Below are 26357 nucleotides of genomic sequence, written 5' to 3' on the forward strand. Positions count from 1 at the left end.
GCAGCGGCCTCCTCCCAGGGAGCGAGGAGTTAACCCCTTCCCACCACGAGCCCACTTACCTCCGGGTGTGCTGGGGGTCGGCAGGGGGCTCTGCGGGTGCTGAGGGGGTGTCTGGGGAACTTTGGAGGAGTGGGGGTGCAGCGGGCTTCACCCGCACGTCTCTCACTGCCCCGGAGCCTAACTGAGCTTTTTTCCCTGTTTGGCGGGCCCTTTTAAACTGCGCGCATGTGCAGTGGGCCAGCCGTCGGGGAAAGCTGATTTCTTAGGCCAGGGGGGCCCTGCCCGGGATTTGGGGGGCCCTGCCCTACAGGAGGGGGACTGGTGAGTACCCCACTCCTTCTCTTCTCTTTCCCTGGGGGGCTGGGCCAAGTAGGGGCCTGGGCGGGGCCTTGACCCGCCCGGCTCCACGCAGCCGCCTCCTCCCAGGGAGCGAGGAGTTAACCCCTTCCCACCATGAGCCCGCTTACCTCTGGCTGTGCTGGGGCTCTGAGGCTGCTGGGGGGTGTCTGGGGGGCTTCGGGGGAGCGGGGGCACAGCGGGCTTCACCCGCGCGTCTCTCACCGCTCCAGAGCCTGTCTACTCGAGAGTAAAGTGCATGTGTAGTTGCACCCTGTATGTTTTCTGATGGCTGATAACAGAAGTAAATCTTAAGTTTTGAAAGAGGCTTCATTCATATACATAGCAGCACACCCAAATTCTGACTGGTTTTCATAAGACAAAAGTATGTCCTGGGTAAAATCTTACCTACCTCACAAACTGCTTTTTTGCTACTGTAAGAAATACTTTCTTTGAGATTTGCCAATACTCAAAACAAAAAACCTGAAGAGAATTATACTTAACTCTCATACTGGCAGGTACCTGAAGCTCATATTAGCACAGATGTGTATGTTTTCATTTCACAAGGAACATCATGTAAAAAAAAGTGTGTGAAACTTTCCAAGGAGAGACAGAAAACTAGGTTTCCAATCACCAGTGAAATTCAATTGGATTTGGATGCTTGGCTTACTTTACTTGAGTCCTCTGAAGATCCCAATCATTGTTACGGTGCTCAAGGTATCCTTAATCCCTGTTCTCTTTCACTTTCTAAGGGTCTGCAGCTGCGTGTGCTGGAGAGGCAGAGGTGGGAGCCTGGGAAAAGAATGGGAACTCATTCATTCTGGGGGAATGCAATGGAATCTTATGCTCTCATACATGTGCCCTTTTCCAACTCTAACAGCAGCGATGTTCATTAGAATCCTTTGGTACTTGTAACAAGACAAGACTGTATACCTGCTGTAAAGGTTCCCTTGACTGTAAAGGTTCTCTCTTCCTTCTACTAACAGATAATTAATTTAGCAAATGTCTTGCATCTTTGTCCACAAGGCAAGATTCTCACAACGTTTTGGGCTACTCTTTGTCTTGTTCTTGAGTGCAGTCAGTAAAGCTCACATTCTCTCTCTTTACTACTTTACTTCCAGGTGCCTTTTCACGTTCCTCTACCACCTTGGGCCAGTTTGAAATGCAGGCTCTGAGAACTGGTTTTTTAATGCCCCCTCATAGACTTTACTGTAGTGGACTCTGTGGGTGCCTACATACATGCTCCAACACATTCTAATTAGAACATGTTGAAGCAGACTTGATTAATCCATTATTTGAGTCTGCTCCGCATTCTAATAAGAACACTTTAGCATCACCATAGTGTCATGTGTATAAGCCCCTGTGGGTTTAAAAATGGTCACTGGGGTGCTTTAACTAAATCTCATCTAATGAGCTATAGGAAAAGCATCCTAAAAATGACCATTTTTAAACACAGAGGCTTAATACATCTGATGCTGCATCATTCTGATTAGAGTGACTCTCTGGTAACCTGTCTAATTAAAACACCCCCGTCCCCAAGCATGTGTATAGGCAGCTGGGCCTGGATCTTTCCCAGCTTGCTCACTACTCTGAGGAATGCTCTATCTTGGTTTGTTCCTCAAACATCCAGCCACACTTCTAAGATTCTGAGCCACTAAAATTCATTTGGTCCTGAATCAAAATCAATCCCGTGCAGCCATGTATGGATCTATAGGATGAGTCCGCTCCTACCCGGGCCCTTTTCCTTGACTGGAAAAATGGAGGAGAACACCAACTAGGTCCTTATCCTCTTTACCCTTTCACCCAGAGTCCTGTAATCACTTTTGATCTGTTCAGGGTCACCTGCCAGTATCATTGATGCCCACATAGATGAGCAGCATGGGGTAGTAGTCAAAGAGATGGGTGAGTCTTAGTAATCCTTCTGTGACATCTTGGATCTGGGCTCTAGACAAGAAACAGACCTCCTGACAAACAGACAACAGGTCAGGCTGGCAGATGAATGCCTACAGAATGGAGTCTCCCACCATAACCACCCATTGCTTCCTTTTGGTGGCAGCAGCCTTGATCCTCCCAATCTTGGGGGTGCCTGGCCTGACCTCCTCCACCAATGGAACTTGATCCTCTGTTGCTAGGCCTCTATCTGTTTTCCAGGCTTCAGGTGGAGATGAAGACTTGTCCACTGCTGCAGGTGGAGATGAAGAGTTCTAATTGCTGCCAGAGGCCACAAGCCACCAGCTTCTACCTGCTTGGGAGTCCATGCCTTCTTTCTTCTTCAGTATTGCCTCTGAAAGTCCTTCCTCTGCAGTCCTAGAGGTCTCCTCCAGCATTGAATTGATGAAGACCTCATGGTGGGGGATGCTTTGGAGCCTTGCCATCTCCTCCTGTAGCTCTCTTGCCTGCTTCCTGGTTGACACACCAGGAGGCACCACTCAAATCCCACCTGTCACTGGAAGGAACCTGCAAGCTGCAGTTCATTCTCCTGATAACAGGCCTCTGTTTCCGCAGCAACTCTAGATAGCACTCTTCTTTTCTCTCGTGGTTAGTACAGTATTGATTGTAACTTCTGATTTGTTAACTGACTTGACAACTTCTTAATCTCAAGTGGCATTCATAGGGATGCAAGATAAGCCACAAATAGTTGTCACATATTGGTAAAAGATAATCCCTTGAAAGAGTGTAAAAAGGCTCATAGCAGCACTGTGCAGCTGGATAGTATTTTATGCATTATTTCTTTCACCACCTACTGAATGGCAGTTTGTTCAGCTGGTAGTTCCCCTATTATGAGGTCAGTTATTGCACAATGACAGCTACCTTGTGAGATGATCATCAGTGCCTTTTCATAATTTCACTAGCATTTCAGGGATTTTTTTGTCATAATTTCTGAAGGGGCTTTTTACAGTCACTATCTTATCCATAAACTAGTTTACACAGATTTTTAAACCAAGCACCCGGAACCAGCATCAGCTGCAGATGCAGGTGGTAGCTTCCCCCTAGTTCTCAAAGCATCTGCCTAAGCCCATTTTTTGCATAGATGGGTGGGCAATAGGTTGAACCTGCTGAAGCTGCTGCCCCAGCCTCATTTCCCACCCACCCCCACCCATCTACAGCCTCATCCCATATAGAGAAGTTTGGTGAGCTCTTCCAGGAGAAGCAGTGGGCGAGGGAGGGTGCTAACCTGGCTCCAACAGCTCCTTATTTGGCTTGTGGGCCCAAATAATTGCCCACCCCTGACTTATACTATAAAAAGAAGAACTGGGAAGAAGTTCCACAAATGCTGCTTGTGGAATTGTTTCAACTGTCTATGATTGCCTCTCATAGACTTTCCTTCAGGACATCATAATCCTAGTTGCTTAGTATTTCAATAGCTTTGGAATACAAGCTTAAGGCTGTGCTCTAATGGGGAGCAGTTCTGAAACTACAAAATATTGATTATCAAAAAATATCCCAGCATGAAATGAGCATGTAGGCCTCAACCTTTATTCAAGCAGGTAGGTAATTTCAAATGTTTCTTCATGCTTGGTTGGGAATTTGTAAAAGTGCTTTATGAAGGTACTAATTTTCATGTACCAAATCAGAGTTTAGCATGTACACCAAAAATATCACATTTTGGGAATATATCCACTTTTCCAATTTTGTAAAATTGTGCTAAGTGCTAACTATTTAGTCTTCAGGCTTGACTAATGAAAGGTCACAAGAAGCTACAACTGAAGAAGAGCTACCAGTCTCGCATCAATATGGTAATTCTTTGGGGCTGTAGTTACTAAGCCAGAGAATTATATTACTCTGGCATTCTGGAGAACGGTGTCAGAAAGCAGCTATTTTATAGCTAAGGAAGAATTTTTCAAGGTTGCAGGCACAATGTCAACCCCATGGAAGGCTATGGGGACTTTCAGATACCAGGTTAACCCCATGCAAGTCAATGGGGCCTTGCAGGCACAATGTCAACCCATGCAAGCCTATGGGGACTTTCAGCCACCAGGTCAACCCCATGCTGCTGCTGCTGCCCCATACCACCTCCAGGTCACCCTAGGCTTGTGGGGTGGTGATGGCGGCACTGGGGAGGAGCTCAGGGCAACCCCAGTGTAGGCTCTGGGCAGCCACAGCCAGAAGGGCCCCATAAGAAGCAAGTGCACCCACTGCCAAGCCCAGGTGCCCAACACTGGCTACTGTTGCTCATCATGGACAGGGCCACCTCTCTGTCTCTGTCTGCCCTTTCATCCCCTTCCAACCCCACCTTTAGTCCCATTCCCCTCCCCCCTGCAACCACACCTACCCCACGGCCTTGTAGCTTACACCAGCTCCCAGGCTGTATGCCAGAAGTAGCACTGGGTGGGTGCTGCCATCAGCTGTGGATGCAGGCAGTAGCTTCTCCCTGGGGATCAGGAGATCCTCCATGGTCTGCTACATCAGTGCACCAGCTGCAGTCCCAGGTAGTTGCCCTGATCTCTGGTGGGAACCTGTATGTAGCATCCACAGCTGATGCCAGGTGCACATGGCACTGCTTCCAGCATGTGGGGCAAGGGCTGGTGTAAGTGGACAGGGCCAGGATGTGCCTGCTTGCCTGACACGATGCAACAACTGGAACCACTGACTCTATGGGCCATATCCTATGACTTTGCAGCCACCAACCTGCAGGCTGGATACAATCAGTTGGTGGGATGGATCTGGCCTGCAAGCTGTACTTTGCCACCCTTGGTCTAAGGTTTTGGTATTTTATTCCATGAGGAAATCAAGGTGCACCTCGCTCAGAAATTCTGGTTTTCACAGAGGCTTTATCACATATATGGCTTTCCTGGATCCCTATCATGATGGGCCCTTTGGTTGATTCCCCTTGAAAAAAGGATGTCCAATCCAACAGAAGGGTCTCTAAGAGATAGCTGGAGCATTGGCTGTGGCAATCACCCTGAAGAATTTTGGCAGGATGATAAGGTGGCTGGGTGAGCGCCATGCATTCTAGTGCCTATCATGGAGACAGCTGGCTTCTATTAGCTTGGAGGAAATGTTATGCATGGAATTATTTACTCTGACCAAAGTCCATAAAATTTGACATGGATTATATGCAAGGGAGACAAACACAACACATATTGAACTTTAAGAATTTATTAGTTATAATTGCAACATACAGACACAGGTGATCTGCAACTAGTTTTTAAAGCTGACAATATTTACTTATTAGGCATTAAAAAGCCTTGAATTAATTTGTTTAAATTATTTAAAAGATATATTTCAAGTCCTAAATGCTGAATAGCAAATATATAAAACATTCTGCTTATTGATCTCCACCATTATCAGAGAAACTTTTAAAGTATATGTTTACTATAAAAAAACCCTCTTCTTTTAAGGTATGCAAAAATGTTGGCTTCTGTGGCACATCCAAGCACAGGGGCCAAATTAAAATCAGGTAGCGGTTATGTTTTCCCATTAGTCTGTATTACGACACCCTGCACCTATGTTCTTTAAAGGCTAGTTACAGACATTATACTTTTACCAGTATAAGTGATTCAAAACTGGTCTATACTCATAACAGAAAAGAAGTTTAGCACACAAAACCAGTCTATACCTGTAACAGAACAGAAGTTGAGCACACAGGCCATGTGTAGAGGAAACGAAAGCCATGTGGGCATAAGACTTTAAAGCAGGCTAAATGCTTTTTCATCACTTTAATGGTGTCAGTGTTTGCACGCTTCAGCAGTGTATTTCACATTAATTTCAGCTATTGTAGGAAATGCGGTGGTGTAATGCGCCTTTGCTGCACCCCAGGTCATTGCTGCCTTTGCCCCCTGGACCCTGCCTGCCTGAGCTGCATGGAGGCCTGGTGCTTCCCTCCACGGCTGTGGCGACCCCTGGAACTGCCCAAGCCAGTGCCTGCAGGTAGGTGCCACTTGGCGGTTGCTCCTGCCATGGAGGGAAGCATGCCTCCCGCCCAGCCCAGGGACTGCTCTGCCCACTAGCAGCTTGCCCTCCCTTCCCTGCAGCTGGAGAGGCAGGTAAGTCAGATGTGTGCACCACATGGGGGTTTAATCAGCCCTAAATTTAAGTGGTATTTTTAAAAACCATGCTTCAATTTAGGGCCCCCATTTCAACTACACACACCCACATAGACTAGTTTTAAAATGGTGGAATCCAGTTGAAGATGTGCCCTTCCCTCCTCTGCCCGCCCCCCCACACCAAAAGGCAAATGTGTGTTGTATTTGCTACCTGATCTAGACTACGCTGCTCACAGAAAACCGTGTAGCTTAGATCGATTCGGCTTTGGGCTTACTGAACATCTGTATCTACCCTCTGTGCAGGTTGGCATTTTGGCTTCTCATCAGGGCAGTGAGAGTATTTGTACAGAAAGACTAGCTCATTATACATCAGTAGCACAACCATATGAAGGTAGTACTTATCTACAGAGAGCTCAGATCACAGGAATGGTGTATACTGCAGCACCAACAGGTAGATTACATTTGCATTGTTGTCACAGGCTAATGTCAGATTCCTCTGTTGCAACACTGTGTGTCTGAGAAAAACAGCAAATGAAGCATGGAGGTGAGGATAAGGGTATTTAAGAAAAAGTGGAAAAAGTGGTTTGTGGTCACTTAGAGCTGCAAAAGAATGGACAAGAACAAGGTGGTACCAAAAGCTACCTGGAGAAGTAGGCTACATAAAATGCTTTGTAAGTAGTTTGTTTCATCTGCTGGCTTCTGCAGACAGATTTGCTCCCTGAGAAGCTGCTCAGCCAGTCTTCCCCAAGCAAAGAGTGTTTTAAAAACCCAAAACCAGAAGCTTTCTATCCTGTGTCAGACATGAGGAAGGGAGCCACTTTTGCTCTGGCCATGGCATAGTATCCGGGCACCTCGTAGCAGCACACAATTCCACTCACAGCTTGCTTTCTCCTCTTCTCTGATTACTCTTCTGGGAGCTTTTCAAGCTCCCACTGGGGCGCTCCCCGTATAGCCAAATACCCCACAACTGGGCTTTCTCAACACAGCTGCCTGTCCTGTTACATATTTACAGGGAAATTTGGTCCTGACATATACAACTCAGGATGGGTACTAGTTCTGAGTGTTTGCCTGTTTAAAGACTAAGTTCCCAATTTAGAAAAATACTTAAGTTGTTGCCTAATTTTAGTCATATGCTTAAAATGTATTCAGGGTTATGGGGCTTAATGTGTTCTTAAGTGCTATGGCACTAGGTTTTAGAAAAAGTATAAAACACTCTGGCTCTGATTCAAAAGCTTGCTTAACCACTAACATGTGTGTTGTTCATGTATTTAAGTGCACTGCTAAATTTAGGCCTGCATGTAGACAGTGACCAACCTCTGACCCTACTAAAGTCAGTATGAGATGTACTTTAGACCAGAGGTTCCCAACCTTTTTTTGCCGACCCGCTGCTGAGAGCAAAGAGTGGTGGCGGCGGCTCGGGGGAATGGGCAGGGGAGCTCTCGGCACACAGTGCGGCTCATCTTTTGTGTGCAGCACCACTGGCATTGCCCTTGCAACCCTCATTTGAGTCACAACCTAAGGTTGGGAACTACTGCTTTAAAATCTAATGCAGTCAAATTTTGGCCCCACAAAATTAAGAGTAGAGAAAAATGTAACATTCACACAAGGAGTTGAGAAAAAGGGAGGAGTCGTGTATTTTAAACATATCACCACTTTTTTACATTCAGGTTTAATTTTTGTCTGCTGAGGTGCTAGACACGTGTATCACTGGTGAACACAGTTAAGTATTTTAAAGGAAAACTATGTTTGCTCTAGGATGGGTGTTATTAGTTTTTTTTACCAGTTCGGTGACTTGAAGTCTGAAAACAGGTGAATCCATCAAATTTAACATAATAGTTTCATTTCAACAACAAAAATATAACATAAATTTATAGCAATACAGTAGTTCCCATAATTCTTATGATAGAAATATACAGCTTATGGCCCCTGGCATGCATTACATTTAAGATATGATTAACCAGTTATTCATGCCTTAAGTTGCTACCTGGCTACACGTTAATGCCATTAATAAAATAGAATAAAGTTATTATATACAAGTTATTACACAAAAATGTGTGGCTGGTTCCTATCACACTATTAACTGAATGTGTGGCTAGGCTGGGACACCCAGCAACAGGGTGTTCCCCCATGTTGGAAGGCCCATTAGCTGATGGGGCTCCCAGACATGGGGGTGGACCTCATGGCTCGCCCTGAACTGGAAATGAAGCATGATGGCATCTGCTGCTGATTCCCACAATCACTCTTCCTGCCATGCATATGTGAAATGGCAGAAAGTGTGATTGTGGGATTTCACATCAGACCCCATCATGCCTTTACTTGCACATCTGCCAGGGACCTTAATCATGTTCAGGTCCTGGCACAGGCTGTTTGCATTGGGTGTGCATAAAACAAAAAGCATTTCCCCCCCGAACTTTCAGTGTTTAGAATAAAGATGCTAAAAGCCTGCTTTAAAGATATCCAAGTTTATTACTGAAAAAATGCAATATTAAAATGTGTATGATACAATACGTAGTTGCATTTGTACATGTAAACCTTAATAAAGTAAACAGCATCTCAAGGACAAATTTATGCCAAAAGTGTCTTACAACAGTTAATCAGATCAGCCACTTTCCAGGGAAAAAAAAAAGCCTTTGCCTTTATATGTCAAATAAACATTTTTCTGTGCAAACTGTTTAAGTTTAAGGATATTAATTGGGTCATAAAAACTTATCTGAAACCTAAAATGAAAATCAATAATTCACAGACCGGGGGAATTTTAGCACGTAGTACTTGAAAGTCAATTTTTTAAAAACATTTTGTGGTAATTATTGCAATTTTATTTTAAATAGTACTTAAAAAATTTGGATTTGTAAATAGAAAAAATAGAGGAAATTTCATTCTAATTCTTTACTTAGAAAGCAAGTTGTATTTAAATATTACGTAAATTTCAAATATATACACATATTTATTTAGAAATCTTTTATGATCGTGATATTGCAAGTCAGCCAGGACTATTAGAGTAAAAATGATTTACCGGTAACTATGTTATTTACTAAGATTTTATTTTCTACACAAGATTCTCTTCAAACAACTGAAATTTCAGTGATACTAACCTAGGTAGAAATCAGAATAAACAGTTTGGCAGATTGTACAAATACAAAATTCAGAGTAATCTAAGTCAAACACAAAATTAAAAAAAATGAATTTTTTTCTTTTTTACCCATTTTTTAAAAGAGCAATTATCATATTCTCAGAAGTCTAAATTTTCTCTTCTTTAGACTGCATTGGGTTCAATGCCGATTTCTTATGAATTGGCATCTTCATAAATTCATGGCAATATCAATGAAAAACCATGGAGTAAATATTACCATACAAAGGCTATGACAAAAAGTTACTGTGAGCCAATGGAGATATCATAAGGTACATTTTTCAATGCAGTGCAGACAGCTTCAGTTATATGAATATTTAACATTTCATAGCTAAATTACCATGCTGCATTAAAAATTACCTCTATAATAGGAAATAGCAAAATGATTCCTATGCACTCCATTGCTGTGCTATCTTGATAAAGTTGTGCTGTCATTGCCAAGTTGTGCTGTCATGCCATGGTAATGCCATACCATGCCAATAGAAATTGGTAGGAAATAAATTTACAATGTCAATAGAATGAAGTTTTCAATATAAATCAAAATTGCTATGATCATTTCAAAATGAGGCCAATAAAGTTGAGTTTTATATGCTACAATTATACAGAAAGGCAAGGACCCCTACAAATACAGTAGTTTAAGAGTGATTAAACTTCATGCGAGTGAGTGAGAATTTAGCACTGCATAGGCAATTCTAGAGACTACTTTTCTAACAGTACAGATAGCAGCAGTACATGCGTCCCTACACTACTCCTTCAAAGTGCATCCTGACATGGAAGAAACATAAGACAGATCAGTAGTTTTGATTTTTCATTACTATGGCTTCTCTGATGTGAATGATAACAAGGGAACCTTTTCTGGTGGACATTTTTTCCTCCTTCTTTTAGATACTACTTTACAGGGTAAAAAAAAAAGAAAAAGAAAAAAAGAACACTAGTTCTGCACAAGCTAGCACTGAACCATTACCAGTAGGTCAACACTTGAATGCCATTCCTGGTATTTCCTTCAGGCACTGAATCTGATTTAATTACCTCAGCTGCTTCCAGTTCCAGAGTTAGGACAGGGTATCCATGGCACAGCACTGTCTCACACCTTTGTGATAAGTCATTTTTCTGGAGAGTGGACTTGACTCTCAAAAGTTACTAAGAAGTTACTTCACTGGATAACACCTATGTTGGATCTGCTTAGTTACCTAAAGATGAAAGATACTATATCTTATCAATGTCCTCAGCCATCCAGATGAGGCTGAGGACATTGCTCACACTAAACATTTGCCCAGAGTCTACAGTGAACCACAAAAGGAAAGGAAACAGCATGATATAGAGCAAGGGTGGGCAATTATTTTGGGCGGAGGGCCGCTTACTGAGTTTTGGCAAGCCATTGATGGCTGCATGATAGGCAGGTGGGCAGATAAATATTAATTTTTAAAATTTGTTAGGGGCCCTGCTGGCCGGACAGAATGGCATAGAGGGCTGCTTCCGGCCCCCAGGCTGCATTTTGCCCACCCCTGATATAGAGTCCAAACCAACACACACTCAGGCCAGTGGGAGATCCATATTGCTTGGTAAGTGAATTGCTGCAGCTTTGGATTGTTACTTTCCAACACTGTAAAACATTTAACTACATAGGAAGAATATGGGAAGAACCAAAGGTGTTTTTAAACTGCTTAAGTGACTTTAAATGGGGCTTAGGTCCCTAAGTTTTTTTTATGTGGTTTTGAAAATGTAACCTTTTACGGGCTATTTCTAGCTAAACTAGCCATGCTATGTGATATAACAGACAAAAGTATTTTATTTCTCCAAGTATAATAGTCTGCTTTGATACAAAACTCCCTGTAATTTTTAGCCTCAGAAGTAAATTATGTAAACATTATTAAGACATGGGGACTGTAAAATGTCAGATCTTTGTCCTGAATGATCTTCTCTGTCTCGTGTGATAATTTTACCAAAAGGAAAGATTTCCTTTGGCATATTATACTGTTTTATTTGGAATTTTAGGTGATTCTATAAACCAAACTAGGCTGCACTATCATCTATTTGTATCTTTATCTCATTCTTTTTACATGTAGGAATCAACTTGAGGAGGCAGCTATCTGATTTCTCAGGCAGATTGCAGGGCTGGCTGCCATTTTTAAGGGCCTACTGTGGCTGCCTCCCCCCCATGCCTCTGATTGGCCGAGGGCCCCCCCGTGGTCCGCCCCTCCATACTGATTGTTTGCAAAGGCTGCCCATCATGCACCCCTCTGGGGAGCCAGCATTTTACTTCCAGTAATTTTGTTTTTGTGGATTTCGTGGACATTGTCTGCTTTTCCAGGCAATATTGGATTTGGCATTTAGAGCAAAATCCATGGAATCATGATTTTGATAGGTCCCTACTTATATGAGATTTAATACAGAATCCACTTAGTCATATCATTACGTTTCTAATTTAATTATTTATGTTACATGTAGTTTTATAAAGCTGTAGCTCACCAAATTTCAGAGAGCGAGTTTACAATGGTTTAGCAACTAAACTGAAGCTAAACTGAAATTATCTACATCAGAGTAGCCATATAATATTGTCTTTTCTTTTCTTAAGAGACATTTCAACTGAGAAATAAGAAAGAACTGTTAATGTATATGTCCCACTGAATGAACTCGATTATGATAATTTAAAAGAACTCATTTCATAAAACAATATAAGCAAGGATAGATCAATGACAATGTATTCCATATTGAAGATTACCCCATAAATTCTCTCAGTTAATACAAACTTTTGTAGCTTGCAGTGGAACAAGTCAAACTGTGAAAAACCCCCAATGAAGATTACTTGTAATAACTTACATTTTGGTTACTTAGGGTGAACCAACAAGTAAGAGCCAAATGTTGCAAATACGAATGGAAAAACCAACAGTAGCTGTAACACCATGGTTCCCAAGCTAATTTTCTTTCTACAGAGCATTCCTTAGAAGAAGCCTTTAGGGATGCATCTTTTGAAATGCACAATACTTGGGTTCTTTATATAATAACGAAACACCATATTTCTAAGGAAAAGCTATTACAGTTCATTATCTTCATGGAAACTTTAGCCTTAAGATCACTTGCAAAATTTGTTCCAAGTCTTGAATGATACTTGGGTGTGGAAATGGGGGTGGGGGGAGGGAGAGCAAGAGATGTATATTACATGTGTGCCCTGTTTGCTAATTTGAGCACTTTCACAGAATGCCTAAATATAGCAGTCACCATATTAGCCTTTTGATGGACACTCACAATCTAAAGTCAATTTGATAGGCCACAGTGGACTGTCACTCCCTATACAGTAATCTATATTGGACATTCCCTATAGTGATTCATTCTTTTTCAGCAGAAGAGGGAACTATGTAATTTTGAGGCTGATATAACAAAACTCTTGAATCGAGCTCTGTAAAAATAATTGTTTTTCTTTTTCAAATCACCAAATTCTGACCTCACACATTAGGCACAAATTTAAAAATGTAGTAAAATAAGAATGGTAAATAGCAGATGCATTTTTTTATTTCTAGAATGAAAGTTCCTTTTGATTATATCAAGACACTGGTGTTCAGAGAAAAATAATTAAGACATTTTGGACTGGTAATTATTTATAGTATTTAAAAAAGCGGTATTATATCTGCCCATGCAGCCTCTCTAAAGGTACATGCATAGACCAAAGCTGTTACAGACTAGATCAGCATTGATCTAAAGCACTTTTGCACAGATGCTACCTTCTGAAGCTCTGCGGCTTTGGAGAATTCACAAATGCAGCTTTCATGCACAACCCATTTATACTGTTTGTCTGTTTGGAAAGACAAATATTTAGAATATGAAAATATAGACAACCAACATTCATGAAGTAGCTAATTCCTGAGGACAGAGTGTGCTGTATATCTTTGTAAGATAATCTGCATTCAATACAAACACCACACTACATGAAAATTAGCAGAAAGTTATTCTTAGCTAAAGCAAATGGCTATATACTGGTAAAGCCATGAGACATTTTAGATAAACTACAGAGAGAAAAGAACAGAGAGGCACACAATATAGTGGGCATGCTTGTGCTTTCCCAGTGCATAAAATTAACGGAATGCCAGATCTATATAACCCACTTTGCTATACTTGTTATTTCCAGGTTTAAAGATGTCACAGAAGGTTCATATATATCTTCAAATCCAAGACAATATTTATCCATCATGCCCAATCAGAATTTTTCTAGCTGCAAATCAATATGTGTTCATATCAACAACAAACTGAAGAAAACACAAGCAAAAATATTAATCATTATTTCTAATTTTGGCTAAATTTATGCCAAATCTTTCTGCCTTGATCCAGCCAGGGCATTTTGCATTTACATGAGACATTAAAAGTGAACTTATTTGTGACCTTAAGAAAAGAGTTATATTTTACAAATAGTGCACAAAATGACTTCATACTAGTTAATAGTTAAAACTAGATGAGGCTAGGGATGCTCTACTCTACAATACAAAATGGATATTTAATACATTAAATCATATAATACAGATATCTTAAGCACTGGACAGAAGTGCAGTAAGGATTTCTTATTAGGAATGCTATGGGATTGAGAAAACAGTGTAAACAGAATACAAAGGAATCCTTCCACGTAAATGGAAGCACAGGAGAGTCTGAGTTGAATGGGCCTGGTAAAATACAACTATTGGCTAATAAATTTTTATTATACCTGTCCCCTCCACTTTACCCTGCCATGCATTGTTATGGAAACCCATACAATGTGGTAAAAAAAAGCTGTAATTTCTCATTAACAGAGAACAGAATGTGTACCCACTGAAAACAAAAAGGGTCCTTTCAACAATTTCAATGGACTTTGGACTATTAAAATAATTTTCAAATACAAATTTTCCCTTTTTCAGTGATACTTGGAATAATGTAAGATGAATTTGTGCAAACAAATTCTGGAATCATTCACTCAAGCTAAATAAGGTGTTCTGAGAAAGGAAATTTCAACTCTTCACGTCTGCACTTAATGAGCAATTTGCAGCTTTATCCTTAAGGTTAATGGTAGAGTTTGTACTTGCTATAGTTACTGTGCTTTCTTGCATATTAGCATGAATCTTAAAACCGAAACAAATTTTCTTTGATTTTTAATTCTTTCCCTCTGACATAAATAATAACCAGGCTTTAAAACTGTAAAAAAAGAAACTGGATGGTTTTGGTCCTGTCCACTCTCTCACAAATGAATCCTGCACACTTGTTTTAGTTTAGTGCTTCTTTTTTCACATATTATGAAATGTTCATAATAAAACACAAATTTCCACATTAAAATAACCTTAATTATAACCATAAGTAAGACTGCCCTATCCCATATGCAAGTGAGAACTGGAGTTCAATTCTGTATGAGAACATTTGGTTTTTTTCCTCTTTGTTGGTTTTGCAATTTTTTCCATCTTTAGAAAGCATAAAAAAGATCTAATTCTAACAGTAATATATAGATATCCTATTTCCATGCTTGGATTTATTTAGCCCAAGATAAGGAGTGCACATTACTGGAAGAGACAACACTGTTATAAAGTGCTCTGTTTTTCTTCCCCTGGACAAGCAAGACACAATGTTATACTGAATAGCTGATATATCTGCATAAGTTTGCATACTGTAAATAGTTAAGTGTATACTTAAAAAAAAATATTTCCACTGCAATAGGACATTTCAAGTCAACATTCTGTGAAGTCATAGAATTACTGTCCAGGTAGATCAAACAGAAAGTAATAGTGACACAATTATATATCTGCATGCTACATTATAGCATGAAAATGATCGCTCATTTATTTTGGAAGTATGCAGAGATGTTACTTTTTTGCATATCAAAATAGAAAGACTTCAGATAGCCACATTTATTTCCAAACGAAGCTGAAACATGGGCAATGCAGTGCATTTTTCAATGAATGGGTTATTTTTTGAATTTAGAATTTTTGGTTTTATTTATAAAGACAGATGATTCCTGCAAAATGATGTGCAAAACTTGAACTGCATAGTAAATATTAAATAGCCTCATACCCACCTTTTTAGGGCAGGAACACATCCACAATCTCAGCAAGAGACTAGGACAAACCTGACAAAACAATAAGCCTGAAGGATTTATATCAAGTTTATATCAAGTTATGGCCACATAGGCAACATTTACTCCTTTTTCAGAAGCATGGCAAATTAAACCGAGCAATCAAAAGCTGTAGAAGTTGTGGATATAATGTAATTTCTTTTTTCATCATGCCGTTACTGTAAAAGTTTTATAGACAATGACTATTTTTATTACATAGTGGATATCTTGATTAATAGCATGAAAAATAGAATTGTAACTTTTTTTATTGATGTGTCCAAAAAATTTCATTGTACTTTCACTTGAGCCAATAGCGACTCCCTGATATTGACCATAGACCAATTGATGCATAGACTTGATATTGACCATAGACCAATTGATTCATATGGCTATCCATTTTCTTCATTGGAAGCATGTATTTTCCAGTTGCTAGTAAAGCCTGCAGATATATATCCCAGCAGCAGCATATGTACACATTATGAATTCTGGCCCTTATTGCCAGATCCTTTCTTCATTTTAGACCTGCGTTAGTCAGTTTCCATATAATGTTTTTGCTGCTGCATAGTATCAGCTAAGGCCATTCATGGTGATACTGTTTCCCGTTCTTTTTCCTCTCCCTTTGCAAGTGCTCTAATTCAGCCTCGTACATCATTTCCTGGACTAAGTACTTCTCTCTTCTCATTCTGTCACACAAGTCTTTGGGCATGTCTGGGATCAGGTAGGCAATGAAAGACTTTATTCCAAAAACAAGGTGCTGAAAACAAGGACAAAAATAATTCATTCAAGGATGTTTAAGTTATCTCTTCAAGGCCAAATCCTGATGACCCTGAAGTTGGTTACTCAAGAGAAACCAGGATTCTCTAACTACAGACTGCAGTGAATATTTTCAGAGAACCTTTCACATGAAAAGCCTAGTAGAATGCTAAAGATAAGGAAAAATATGAATTCCCTAGAATAAAAACTAGGAATATGTGTACATGGTATGGTGTAGCCATACCTAACTAGTGTAGGTAATAACAGCAGAAAAGAAACACACGGAAACACAAACCTTGGCTCAAGCAGGAACCAGAATATGCACCTAGACTGCTACTAAGTTTATATGCTGGCTGCTAGGAGATCTTCAAGCCTGAGCTTCTATGTCTTCATTGCTATTAAAACCATTGGGTACCTATACATTAGGAGTGTGCGAAACAGCACCACTTCGTTCTGACTTCCATTTCACCATTTTGATGGGGCAGTGTTTCATTTTGAGTTTCATTTCATTTCAAAAGCACTGTTCTGTTTCGTTTCATTGAAGCTGTTTTACTGTTTCAACACTGTTTCACCGTTTTACCCATAGGCTATAATGGGGAAGCACAAAACTGCCTATAACTTTGTCAATTCTTGCCTGATTTAGATGAAACTTGAGGAGATGGTAGCCCCTTCTGAGGCCATGAAGCTTGCCAAGTTTCAAGGATATAGATATAGGGGTTTCTGGGAAACTGTACCTAAAGCTGCTGACAAGCAAAATTAGTGACATATGTGATTGTGTGTTTGTGTGCACATGTGTGTGCGTGTGTTAAGGTGCAGCTCTTTTTCCAACCCTCCCCTAGAGCACTGGGATTGGAAGGGACCTCAGGAAAGGATCACAGTCACTAGCCAACTACACATGTTAATATCAGAGTAGTCCTCCCCCCCCCTTCCCGCTCCCTCTCCTTAGCTTCTGTTTCCCTGCAAGCAAGCCCAGCTTTAAAACTTGAAATGTTTAGAAACTTTTGAAATGTTTTGAGTGCCCTCATTTCATTTTGAGGCTGTTTTGAAGCCTTTTGATCTCACTGTTTCGAGCTTGAAACGTGTCGAAACAGCATGGCAACAAAACCCTTGGTGAAATTTCGCACAGCCCTAGTATACATGTGTTCCAATGTGTTATAATTAGATTAATCAAGTCTGGTCCCCATCCTAAGTAGAACCTTCTAGGACTGCCATAGTGTCATGTGTATAAGCCCCTATTAAATGAGCCATTTTTAAATATGTGGGGAGTTTAATACACATGATGCAGTGGCATTTTAATTAGAACAGCTCTCTGGGAACCGCTTTAATTAAAATGCCCCCCTCCCACACCCCTGAGCACATGTATAGGCAGCCTTTGTTAGTTTAACTTGGTTTGTATGGGTAAATTAACATATGGCATAATTGCACCTTCATTTTGCTACAGAGATACTAACAAATTGATGTTAATGAATAATATATAATTTATTCCATCATTTTCCAGATTTGGCATTTTCCAGCTTTTCTTTTTTCTTCACAGATCTTAAAGCATAAGCACCTTGTCTAAACTTTATTCATTGACCCGACATAGGATATCTTTAAGCTGGTACAAAAGTAGCATTTCTGTACTAATACATGACCAACCTCAAATACTATGATGAAAGCCAGTCGTGCAGCAAGGACATGCCAGAACTGCAAGGTGAATTCATAAGGGCTTGAACTCCACGGTGGTGCTCGGTAATCCCGATACCTGTAACAGAAAGAAAGAAAAGTCACTGATAAGATTGTTCAAAAATCCTGCACAATACAACACAAGAGAGGTAACCCCAGAAGAAGGGAAACCAAAATGGCAGGCAAGGGAGAAGAGTTTAAAATATGACTGAATAATGAGGAATAACATTTCAGTCTAAATAACAAGGCTTGAGGATGTACAATAACTATATGCCTACTTCAAAATCAATTAAATAGAAATGGAGGGAAATAATTGACACAGGGTATGAGTACTGAACAATGCAGTGATTAATACAGCAGTTCATTTAAAAGAACTTCACTGGTAAAATAACCTCAGAGAATGTTCAAAACTAAGGCTAGCTTTATTTTGTTCAAGTCCAAAACTTCTCACCTAGCCTAAGTGTCAAGTGACTGTTGAACCAGAAGAGTTTCTCTTGCACAGTGTGGTAGCAAAAGCTTTCACAGCTTTATTCAGTTAAAACCAAATTTGTCTTCTTCAGACTTTATTGTTCATTTCTACTGCATACCCTGTACTCATTCTTCATGCATTGCTGCCACTAACCACAGGACTTGGGACTGGATTTAACCTAGAAACTTAACAATGACAACAACAATGTTCTTAACATAGCACTTTGCAACTATAGCTTTCAAAGGAATTTACAAATGAAGAAGTCACTACCTCTTCATTTTACACAGGTATAAACTAAGTCAGAGAGGCACAGAACAATGTCCAGATCTTCCAACTCGCTGTTCAGTGTTCTCATTCACTAGAGCACACTGCCCTGCCATATAGGAGGTTAAAATTGTATATAAACAGCTCATAAGCAAATGCTAACAAATATGGTTTCCTTTAAAAAACATAACAAAACTTTGAGAGTATATTAATTATGTGCTAGAGACTGTCAGTTTATAATTGGATATTCTTAAAGAATCAAGAACAGCCCAACACAGTAATAAATAGGGTTCCCTCCAATCACATACCTGCAATATCCTGAGTATCCCATTTCAAGTTCATTCAAATCAAATACTGATAAACTACTATTTACATATCCCTTTAAACATCTGAAAAAAAGACACCACACTATCAGTATGTGTTTCATACAATGATTACCTACGATAAAGTACAGAAAACACGCTTCATTCCCCTTCTGCCATGACTCAGGCATGTGCAGTATTATTGTACACCCAGAAAATCGCTTTTCCCCACCCGTGGTTGATCAGAGCAAAACATTCTTAAAATTTCAGAGGTACATAAGATCACAACTGAATTAATCACATTAAGTCATTGTTCCAAGGTTAACATTTCATGCACACTTTTTTTAAGATTAGCTTTTCATGCCCAAGGGAGTTGGATGCTAAACTTCATTGTTTATCCATCCATACAGGACAGACAGTAGCAAAGCAAAGTTCTGCACAGCACCTTGGCCAAGCATCTAAACTGAATCTCCTTGCAGAGAGTATAATTTAATCTTTTTGCAGAGTTTCTCAGCAGTACTACCAATCAAGTCAAAGAGACTGTGACTCTTCTGGCCTAATAGCTACAACAAATACAATGGAGACTAGCAATTAAATTCATACTGATGGTAACATAGTTTGATAATTTTTGACAAGACCCATAAATACATAATGACTTATGATCCAGTCCAGTTCATAATTCTAGCCTCCAGTTTAAAGCATGGTTTTTATATAGCCATACTTCCTGAGCTATCATCTGAACTATAAGTGATTTTTTTCAAAGACTCATAGGCAAAATTCTACTTTTCCAGGACATTGCAATGCACATATCAGATATTACCATCATAATTCCTATAAGCTTAAAGTTTGTGGTCATCCTCACAGAAAATCAGTTTGTTGTTCTGAAAAGACACCTGTTATTGTTGTTGCACCCAATGACAACCACATTTAGAGCTGCAGGCTAAACTATAAAACAGGAAATAAGACATAATAAAATACTAATATGTATTTACAAATTTGGGTTCTGAAAATGCACTTAGTGAATGTGTATCTGTAAAGCCAAATAACACTAAAATAAACTATCAGCTGGAACTTTGACATGGCATAAAACTAGCTTTTTGTTTTTGCTCCCACCCAAAATAACTTTCAAACTGGTAGTGATTTTAATGAATGCTTGAGGCAAAGACCACAACCACTCTGATCAGTGAAAAGGTGCTAGGTCCAATTAACAAATTAATTGGCTTTTTGCCATGAGTCAGGGATGGGATAAAACAAAACTGAACACAAAAGAGTAAATCCCAACAGCAGAAATAATATTGTTACTAAATGAAACCTTAGAGTGGTTTGCATGGACCCATGTTAATAAAATAATAAAAAGTTTACAAGATTACACAATTCATGTAATTGCACAAATTAATATTGCATGTTGAAAGATGTAGTAAAATGCCTTGCCATAAAACTTAGATATATAATACGAGCCATAAGTAATTTTTGTATAGTATTTTCTTGAATTCTAGCATACATTAGGACAGGGGTTTTCAATCTTTTTTGGTTGGGGTACCACTGGCGGCCGGTCGATGAGTGCGAGGGAAGAGGGCAGTGAAACTGGAAGTGCCGGTGGCTTCTCCATGTTGCTGCCGTGTACCTCCTGGGGTCTTCCAAAGTACCCCCACGGGTACACATACCCCAAGTTGAAAACCCCTGCATTAGGACATTAAACATGCTTGCATGTTTCTCAGTTTCCCATTGCCTTAGTTCATGACTAAGCTACAGTTGTCACATTTCACTTTGGTGCTATGATTTTAAATAAAAATCATTATTTGAAGTAGACAGCTTGGTGGAAGCTGATTAGAATGATTTATAATATGATTACAATCACACACACATATGATTAGAATGATATATAGATGATATAATTACATAAAATGTACACTATTATAATACATATTATGGTATATAATTAAATCTTATATATTGTTATATACTAGAAAACTATGCTAGAAAACGAAATTTTAATTTCTGGCATTTTTTGATATAGTCAAGTATAAAAAGTCTTAATTACTTTTCCTGTGTGTATCCTTGGTCTGCACAAGGGCCATACTTGTATGCATAGACAAAACGTGGAATATAATCAGAAGTAATAGCAATGACAAAGGCATTGGTAATGACAGCCAGAACTCCAATTCCTTCAAGGATTCCATACCAGATGCCTAAAAAAGAATAAAAACAAAATAATAAGGTAATTTTTTAATATGTTTCTAGTTGTCCTATTCATCATCATAGTACATAATTAAATTACATCCTCTTTATATTCTTTTTCTTGTGTGGGGTAGTTTAGAAACAGCAAATCCTGCCTCTGTGAAGAAGGTTATACTAAAATACCCTTGAAGTCCCTTCTAAACCTATGATTGTTACTTCCTGAGAAACAATCCTTGAGTCATGTTCAGCTTAGTATTCAGCTAAGGTTCTCAAGATATCTGAGATCATAGGCTGTGTCCGAATCGGATTTGTGCTATAGGCCACACTCCATACAAATGAGACTGAAGTATCCGCAATCCTCTTACCTATATCTGTTGCTCTTGCAGGCATAGGTCTCCTCCATTGTGTAACAAACTTGTATGCATCAAGTCTTATTTCTATAATGTTGTTAAGCAGTGCCAGAAGAGGGGCCAGGGGAAAAGCAGCAACAAAGATGGTGGTAAAGCCAAACTGTAAAACTAGAAAGTGGTCATATTATTAGAAAATGGACACAAAAAATGGTCTTAAAAATAAAACCTTTGAAACAAATGGTGTTTCTGATTTCCTTGAGAAACTTCTAAATGTCCTCACCCATCTCTAAGTACTCATCCATTAATCCATGGAGATTCATGGGCTGCAGATTCCAATCTTTCTCCCACTGAGGTAGAGAAATTTTATGCTCCAGCAATTGCCCTCCTCTCTTGATCTTGCGTCGTGACCACCAGTTCTGTAGTAACCTTTGTAAAACAATCAGATTATAAAGCTTGTGATGATATTAGTAATGCCTGATCAAGAATTTTCAGTGTTTGCTGGTATCATCCTATACTGACCTTGCAATCATATTTTGAACTGTTCCAGCTACTGAAGAATGCATGCCTACTGGGATGCTTTCTAAAGATTATTTCACTATATTCTTGATGATGACATTCAAGAAACTTGTTTTACATTAAGGGATCCTACTGTAAATTACAGGATTAGTAAAGGATTATGTGAAGCATTAGGCCTTATACTGGATTCTTAGAATATGGAATTTGCATAAATGTTCTATAGAAGTGTCTTGCACACAGGAGAACAAAAGGGAAAGGAAAAAGGAAAGGAAACATTTTTAAAGAATTTTTGAGAAACATTTGGATGCTTATCTTGCTGCGATCCTTTAACCCTGACTTCCTGCCCCTTGGGCAGGGGGCTGGACCCAATGATCTTATGAGGTCCCTTCCAGCCCTAATGTCTATGAAATCTATGAAAAAGGAAAGGAAAAAGAAAAGGAAAGAAAAACAAAGGAAACAAAACAAAACTTATTGCTACTGAGGTGGTGGGAAGATGAAGTGTAGCATTTGCTATTTTATTCTTAATAAACACAATCTAAGGAATTATATAACATCACTAGAGTTGTACAGAATAGCATATCTTGTTTCCTAAGAAAAATACAAGCATAGAATCACTTCAAAGAATAATTTTCTCGTTCAGCAAGAGTCTGTGCTGCACAAGGTTTTGCTGAAACTGTAAATATAAGGAAGGAGTGTGATCTGTCTTCCTGTTGCCATGCAGAAGTCCTCTCACTAGGGAAACTTGAATATTAATAACTACAGAATGCTTCACAGATTGAAAGTGTTACGTAAGTGCTAAGTGTTATTCCAACAGTGGTAATATTCAGTGAATGTGAAAAAAATCAGGGACAATTCTCTTTTTTTCAGTTATATGTTTCTTGTACACGTACATCAGGTAGGAAAAATCTACATTTAATCAAAAACAGACTGATGCTGGAAAGTGCTCTTTCATAGGTTTGTCAATCTTCCATTATTCTTTTCCAAATTCAGTTGATTGTTTGCTTCTCTACTCTTCAGTTGCCCAATCATGTTACATGCAAATAATTGTTTTTTCTTCATGGTCAAATGATTGCTTTGTGTAAAAACAAATAGAGAAGGGAGGAAGCTTGTTTTAAAATACTTAGTAGATAAAGACATTAAGATATTGTTGGGTTGGAACATAGGAAGTCTAATACCTTGTGTATCTTTTTTTAATGCAGTTTTTCATGTTTAGTAGCAATGCTGTAGCTTCCACATTTTCATCCGGTTGCTAAAACATACTAAACAAAGACTCTTGGCCAGTTTCAAGGCTAGAACTCTAAGTTATCCTTTGATAAAGTTTTTTCTTCTATAGAAAAATAACATGACAACTTTTCTAGTTCCCTAAAGAGGGATGTATAAAATTTTGGCCTAATTGCACTGCTTAAATTATGTGCGAAGGATAATTAAATAATGTAAAAGACTTCAGATGGATAAAAATAACCTAAAAAAGCTTATTGCTGAGTGGCTGTTAATGTTACACTGGGGAATAACAAACTCACAGCATATGATGTGGAGGTACAGTGAAAGAGGAAAATTCTTCACGAAAGGATGGTCTCCTTGAAATAGTTATTGCAGAGAGACTAGGCCATTTATATTTTTCTTTCCTTTAATATAGCATCTATCCTTCAGGGGAAGGCACAGGCTTTTATTATATTTTTCCCAAACTGCACTTTTGTACTGCTTAGAGCAAGACTTCGCTGCTTGGCATAACATATTAAAAAGCCACAGACTAGTCTGCAAAAATAAATTCCAAAGATTATAACATGAGCCTGTTTTCAGGCACATGTATTTCATGGGTTATAGGGCCAATGTTGGCTTGCTTATTTTCATGAAGACTTACAGTTAAGTAATCACTCACTCACACCTAAGCAAAATGGCATTTCTTGTTTTTCTCTGCTCTTGCTTAGGTCATGATCACATTTTCATATGCTTCGAACCAACAACTATACTTACGGGTAGCCTAGTTCCATGAAGTTGTTCCACATTTGTTTTAAAACCATGATAACTCCCATTTGCAAGCACAGGTCAATCAAGCAACCACTAGGATGACACTACAGGGGGACAAAAACAGGTTGCTTGTTGCATATGTTAAAGCATTCCTTTATTTGTATATGCACAGTCTGCATGTGTGGGAACTACTTCAGTAGGGTTGACCCTGTTGAGCTTCTGTCCACTGACTTCAAGGGCAAACTGTTCCTGTTTTTGTAGTTTACTATGATGCACAATTTTCTTTTGGTTTACTTACAAAACTTTAGAATAAATGTTAATGTTTTTGAAAAGTAACAGATTAACAAATCCCTAGAATTCAACTAATCACAGATGGATGGCAGCATAAGCTAAGCCATTTCTTCTGTTATTGTACTCCTGATACAATCAAACATATCCTAAAGGTGATAGAATGGATATATCTCCATACCCATTGATTTTTTTTGAGATAAGTTGCCAAAAAGGTTGACAGCTGTGGTACAGATGCTTGTCTTTTATACAATGCCATTAATTCATTTCATATGGAGCAATAAACATTCAAAAGAATGGAGCACTACACAGTCTTTGACAGGATAAGATACATTTATATCAGTGACTGAGAGGCAGATGTTTATTTAGCTCAGTCCACTACGACTGCCTTAAGCTAGTCAGCTGGCCAAAATATGCATTTTAATTGAGTTATACTGTCTGCACTGAAGCCATCTTTTCAGACCTGGGTCACTAATGTTCAGCTCCTAAAAACTGCATTTAAGCACCTTAAAAAAAAGAAGTCATGGTAACCGCAGCCCTCACTGAAATCCGTGAAGTTGTTTAGAAGGTTTATAAGCTGTAGTTTGAACTTTGAAACTTGGTAAACATTGTTTAAAAGAATAGTTTCATTTTGGGGCAAATTTAGAAATCTGTTAACAAAAAATGGGCTGCATTTCCTTTGTGCCTTCCATTCAAGAATCTCAAAATGCATCACAGATAAGAATGATTTATGACTCTTGATGTACCCATAAGAACGGAAACTACTAATATATGCCTTCACAAATAGGGAAGTTGATATACAGAGAGGTAAGTGCTACATCCAAAGTTACTCTGCATAGCTTTGAGTTCAGAAAGGAAACTGTATGTCCTGTTTTCCCATCTTTTGCTATAAACAAAGGTTTATCTTTTCTCACCACTCTCCAGTTGAAGAATAAATCCTTCAGAGTTGTAAAGGATTACTTCTAAACATTTCATTGTTTTCTTTCTGTACATGAAAAGTTCAGAGGCAGAAAAATGGGATTGTTTACCTCTTCTAGTCTCCATCTGTTAAAAAGTTTGTTGTACTTTCCTGGACGGCCTGCAAATCTGTAAAAATAAGATTTATTTCTTAGGGAAAAGTCAAGGCTCTTTGGAATTATTGAAACTGCTGCATATTCATTGAAAAAGCTTGCTTGCTATGACACTCCAATAAAAGTTCCTCGCTAAATTCTGGGATCCAAACTTCTAGCGTGGAGAGGGGGAGAAAATGTGTTTGAAAATCCAAGCCTTGACAAAGGTTCACATTTTTCAGGTGCACTGCATAATGTGCAGAACAAAAGCCTAGGCATGTTTGGGAGTAGACCTCCCAAGAGTCCCAAAATATGGTGTAGGCCCTATGTCTCACCCTAAATGTGTAGAGATGAGACAGCACGTGTGTGTCTGATACAGCTAAAAAGGATTGCCATAGATCCTGTGGTTTTCAATATGTTTAGTGCGTGAGCAATGAAATGGGATAATTGTATAATAGTAAAAGATTTTCTTTATGTTTAATCTTTAATTGAAGCTGCATCGTTACACTCAATTGTTTCAAACAAGCAACTGAAAATACTTTATAGATATTAATTAGTATCTCCAATATTCTTGTAAGGTTGGCAAGTATTCTCAGATCCAATTTAAAGATGGTGACCTGAAGTCTGGTTAACAGGTTTGTCCAAGTTCACACATAAGGAATTAGTGATAGGCATAGATATCCGGGCTGCACGAAGCTTCAGGTGCCAATTCAATACAGAGGAGATTTGGCCTGATTCAACAGCCAAATTGCCAAAATTGAATAGAATCAGGAGACGAATAAAAAGGTCTGAAGTGATTCGAAGCTCTCCGAAGAGCTTCGGAGATTTGATCAGTCCCCGCTTGCTGCCACAGGGAGCTGGACCCAGACTCTGGGCTGGTAATTAGGGGGCGAGGGAGGGGGGACTGGAGGAGTGGGGAGGGGACCATGGGGGGACCCCTGCCAGGCCCCAAGCCCACCAACCTCCCTGCTCTCCCAGACCCCTTCCCCCATGGCTGCCCCACCCGGCCCCAGCTCCTGGCTCTTTAAAAAAATAAATAAATAA

At 39.3% G+C, this 26357-nt stretch overlaps 1 protein-coding gene across 3 annotated transcripts in view; it reads right to left on the reverse strand.

The window, feature by feature from the left end:
- Nucleotides 1-10811: 10811 nt before the first annotated feature.
- Nucleotides 10812-26357, reverse strand: part of ANO3 (anoctamin 3) — a 445370-nt gene continuing 429824 nt past the window's right edge. For all 3 annotated transcript variants that reach the window (XM_019551829.1, XM_019551827.1, XM_019551830.1), the window contains 8 exons: nt 25293-25350; nt 23983-24080; nt 21773-21918; nt 21508-21660; nt 21006-21153; nt 18971-19051; nt 17903-18008; nt 10812-16265 (listed from right to left, as the gene is read on the reverse strand). In XM_019551829.1, coding sequence (XP_019407374.1) covers nt 16083-16265; nt 17903-18008; nt 18971-19051; nt 21006-21153; nt 21508-21660; nt 21773-21918; nt 23983-24080; nt 25293-25350 — 973 coding nt within the window. In that variant the 3' untranslated portion in view covers nt 10812-16082. The remainder of the gene's footprint in view (nt 16266-17902; nt 18009-18970; nt 19052-21005; nt 21154-21507; nt 21661-21772; nt 21919-23982; nt 24081-25292; nt 25351-26357) is intronic.

This window comes from Crocodylus porosus, unplaced genomic scaffold (assembly GCF_001723895.1).
Source record: "Crocodylus porosus isolate Cpor-Errol unplaced genomic scaffold, CroPor_comp1, whole genome shotgun sequence".
In the NCBI taxonomy this organism is placed as follows: Eukaryota; Metazoa; Chordata; order Crocodylia; family Crocodylidae; genus Crocodylus; species Crocodylus porosus.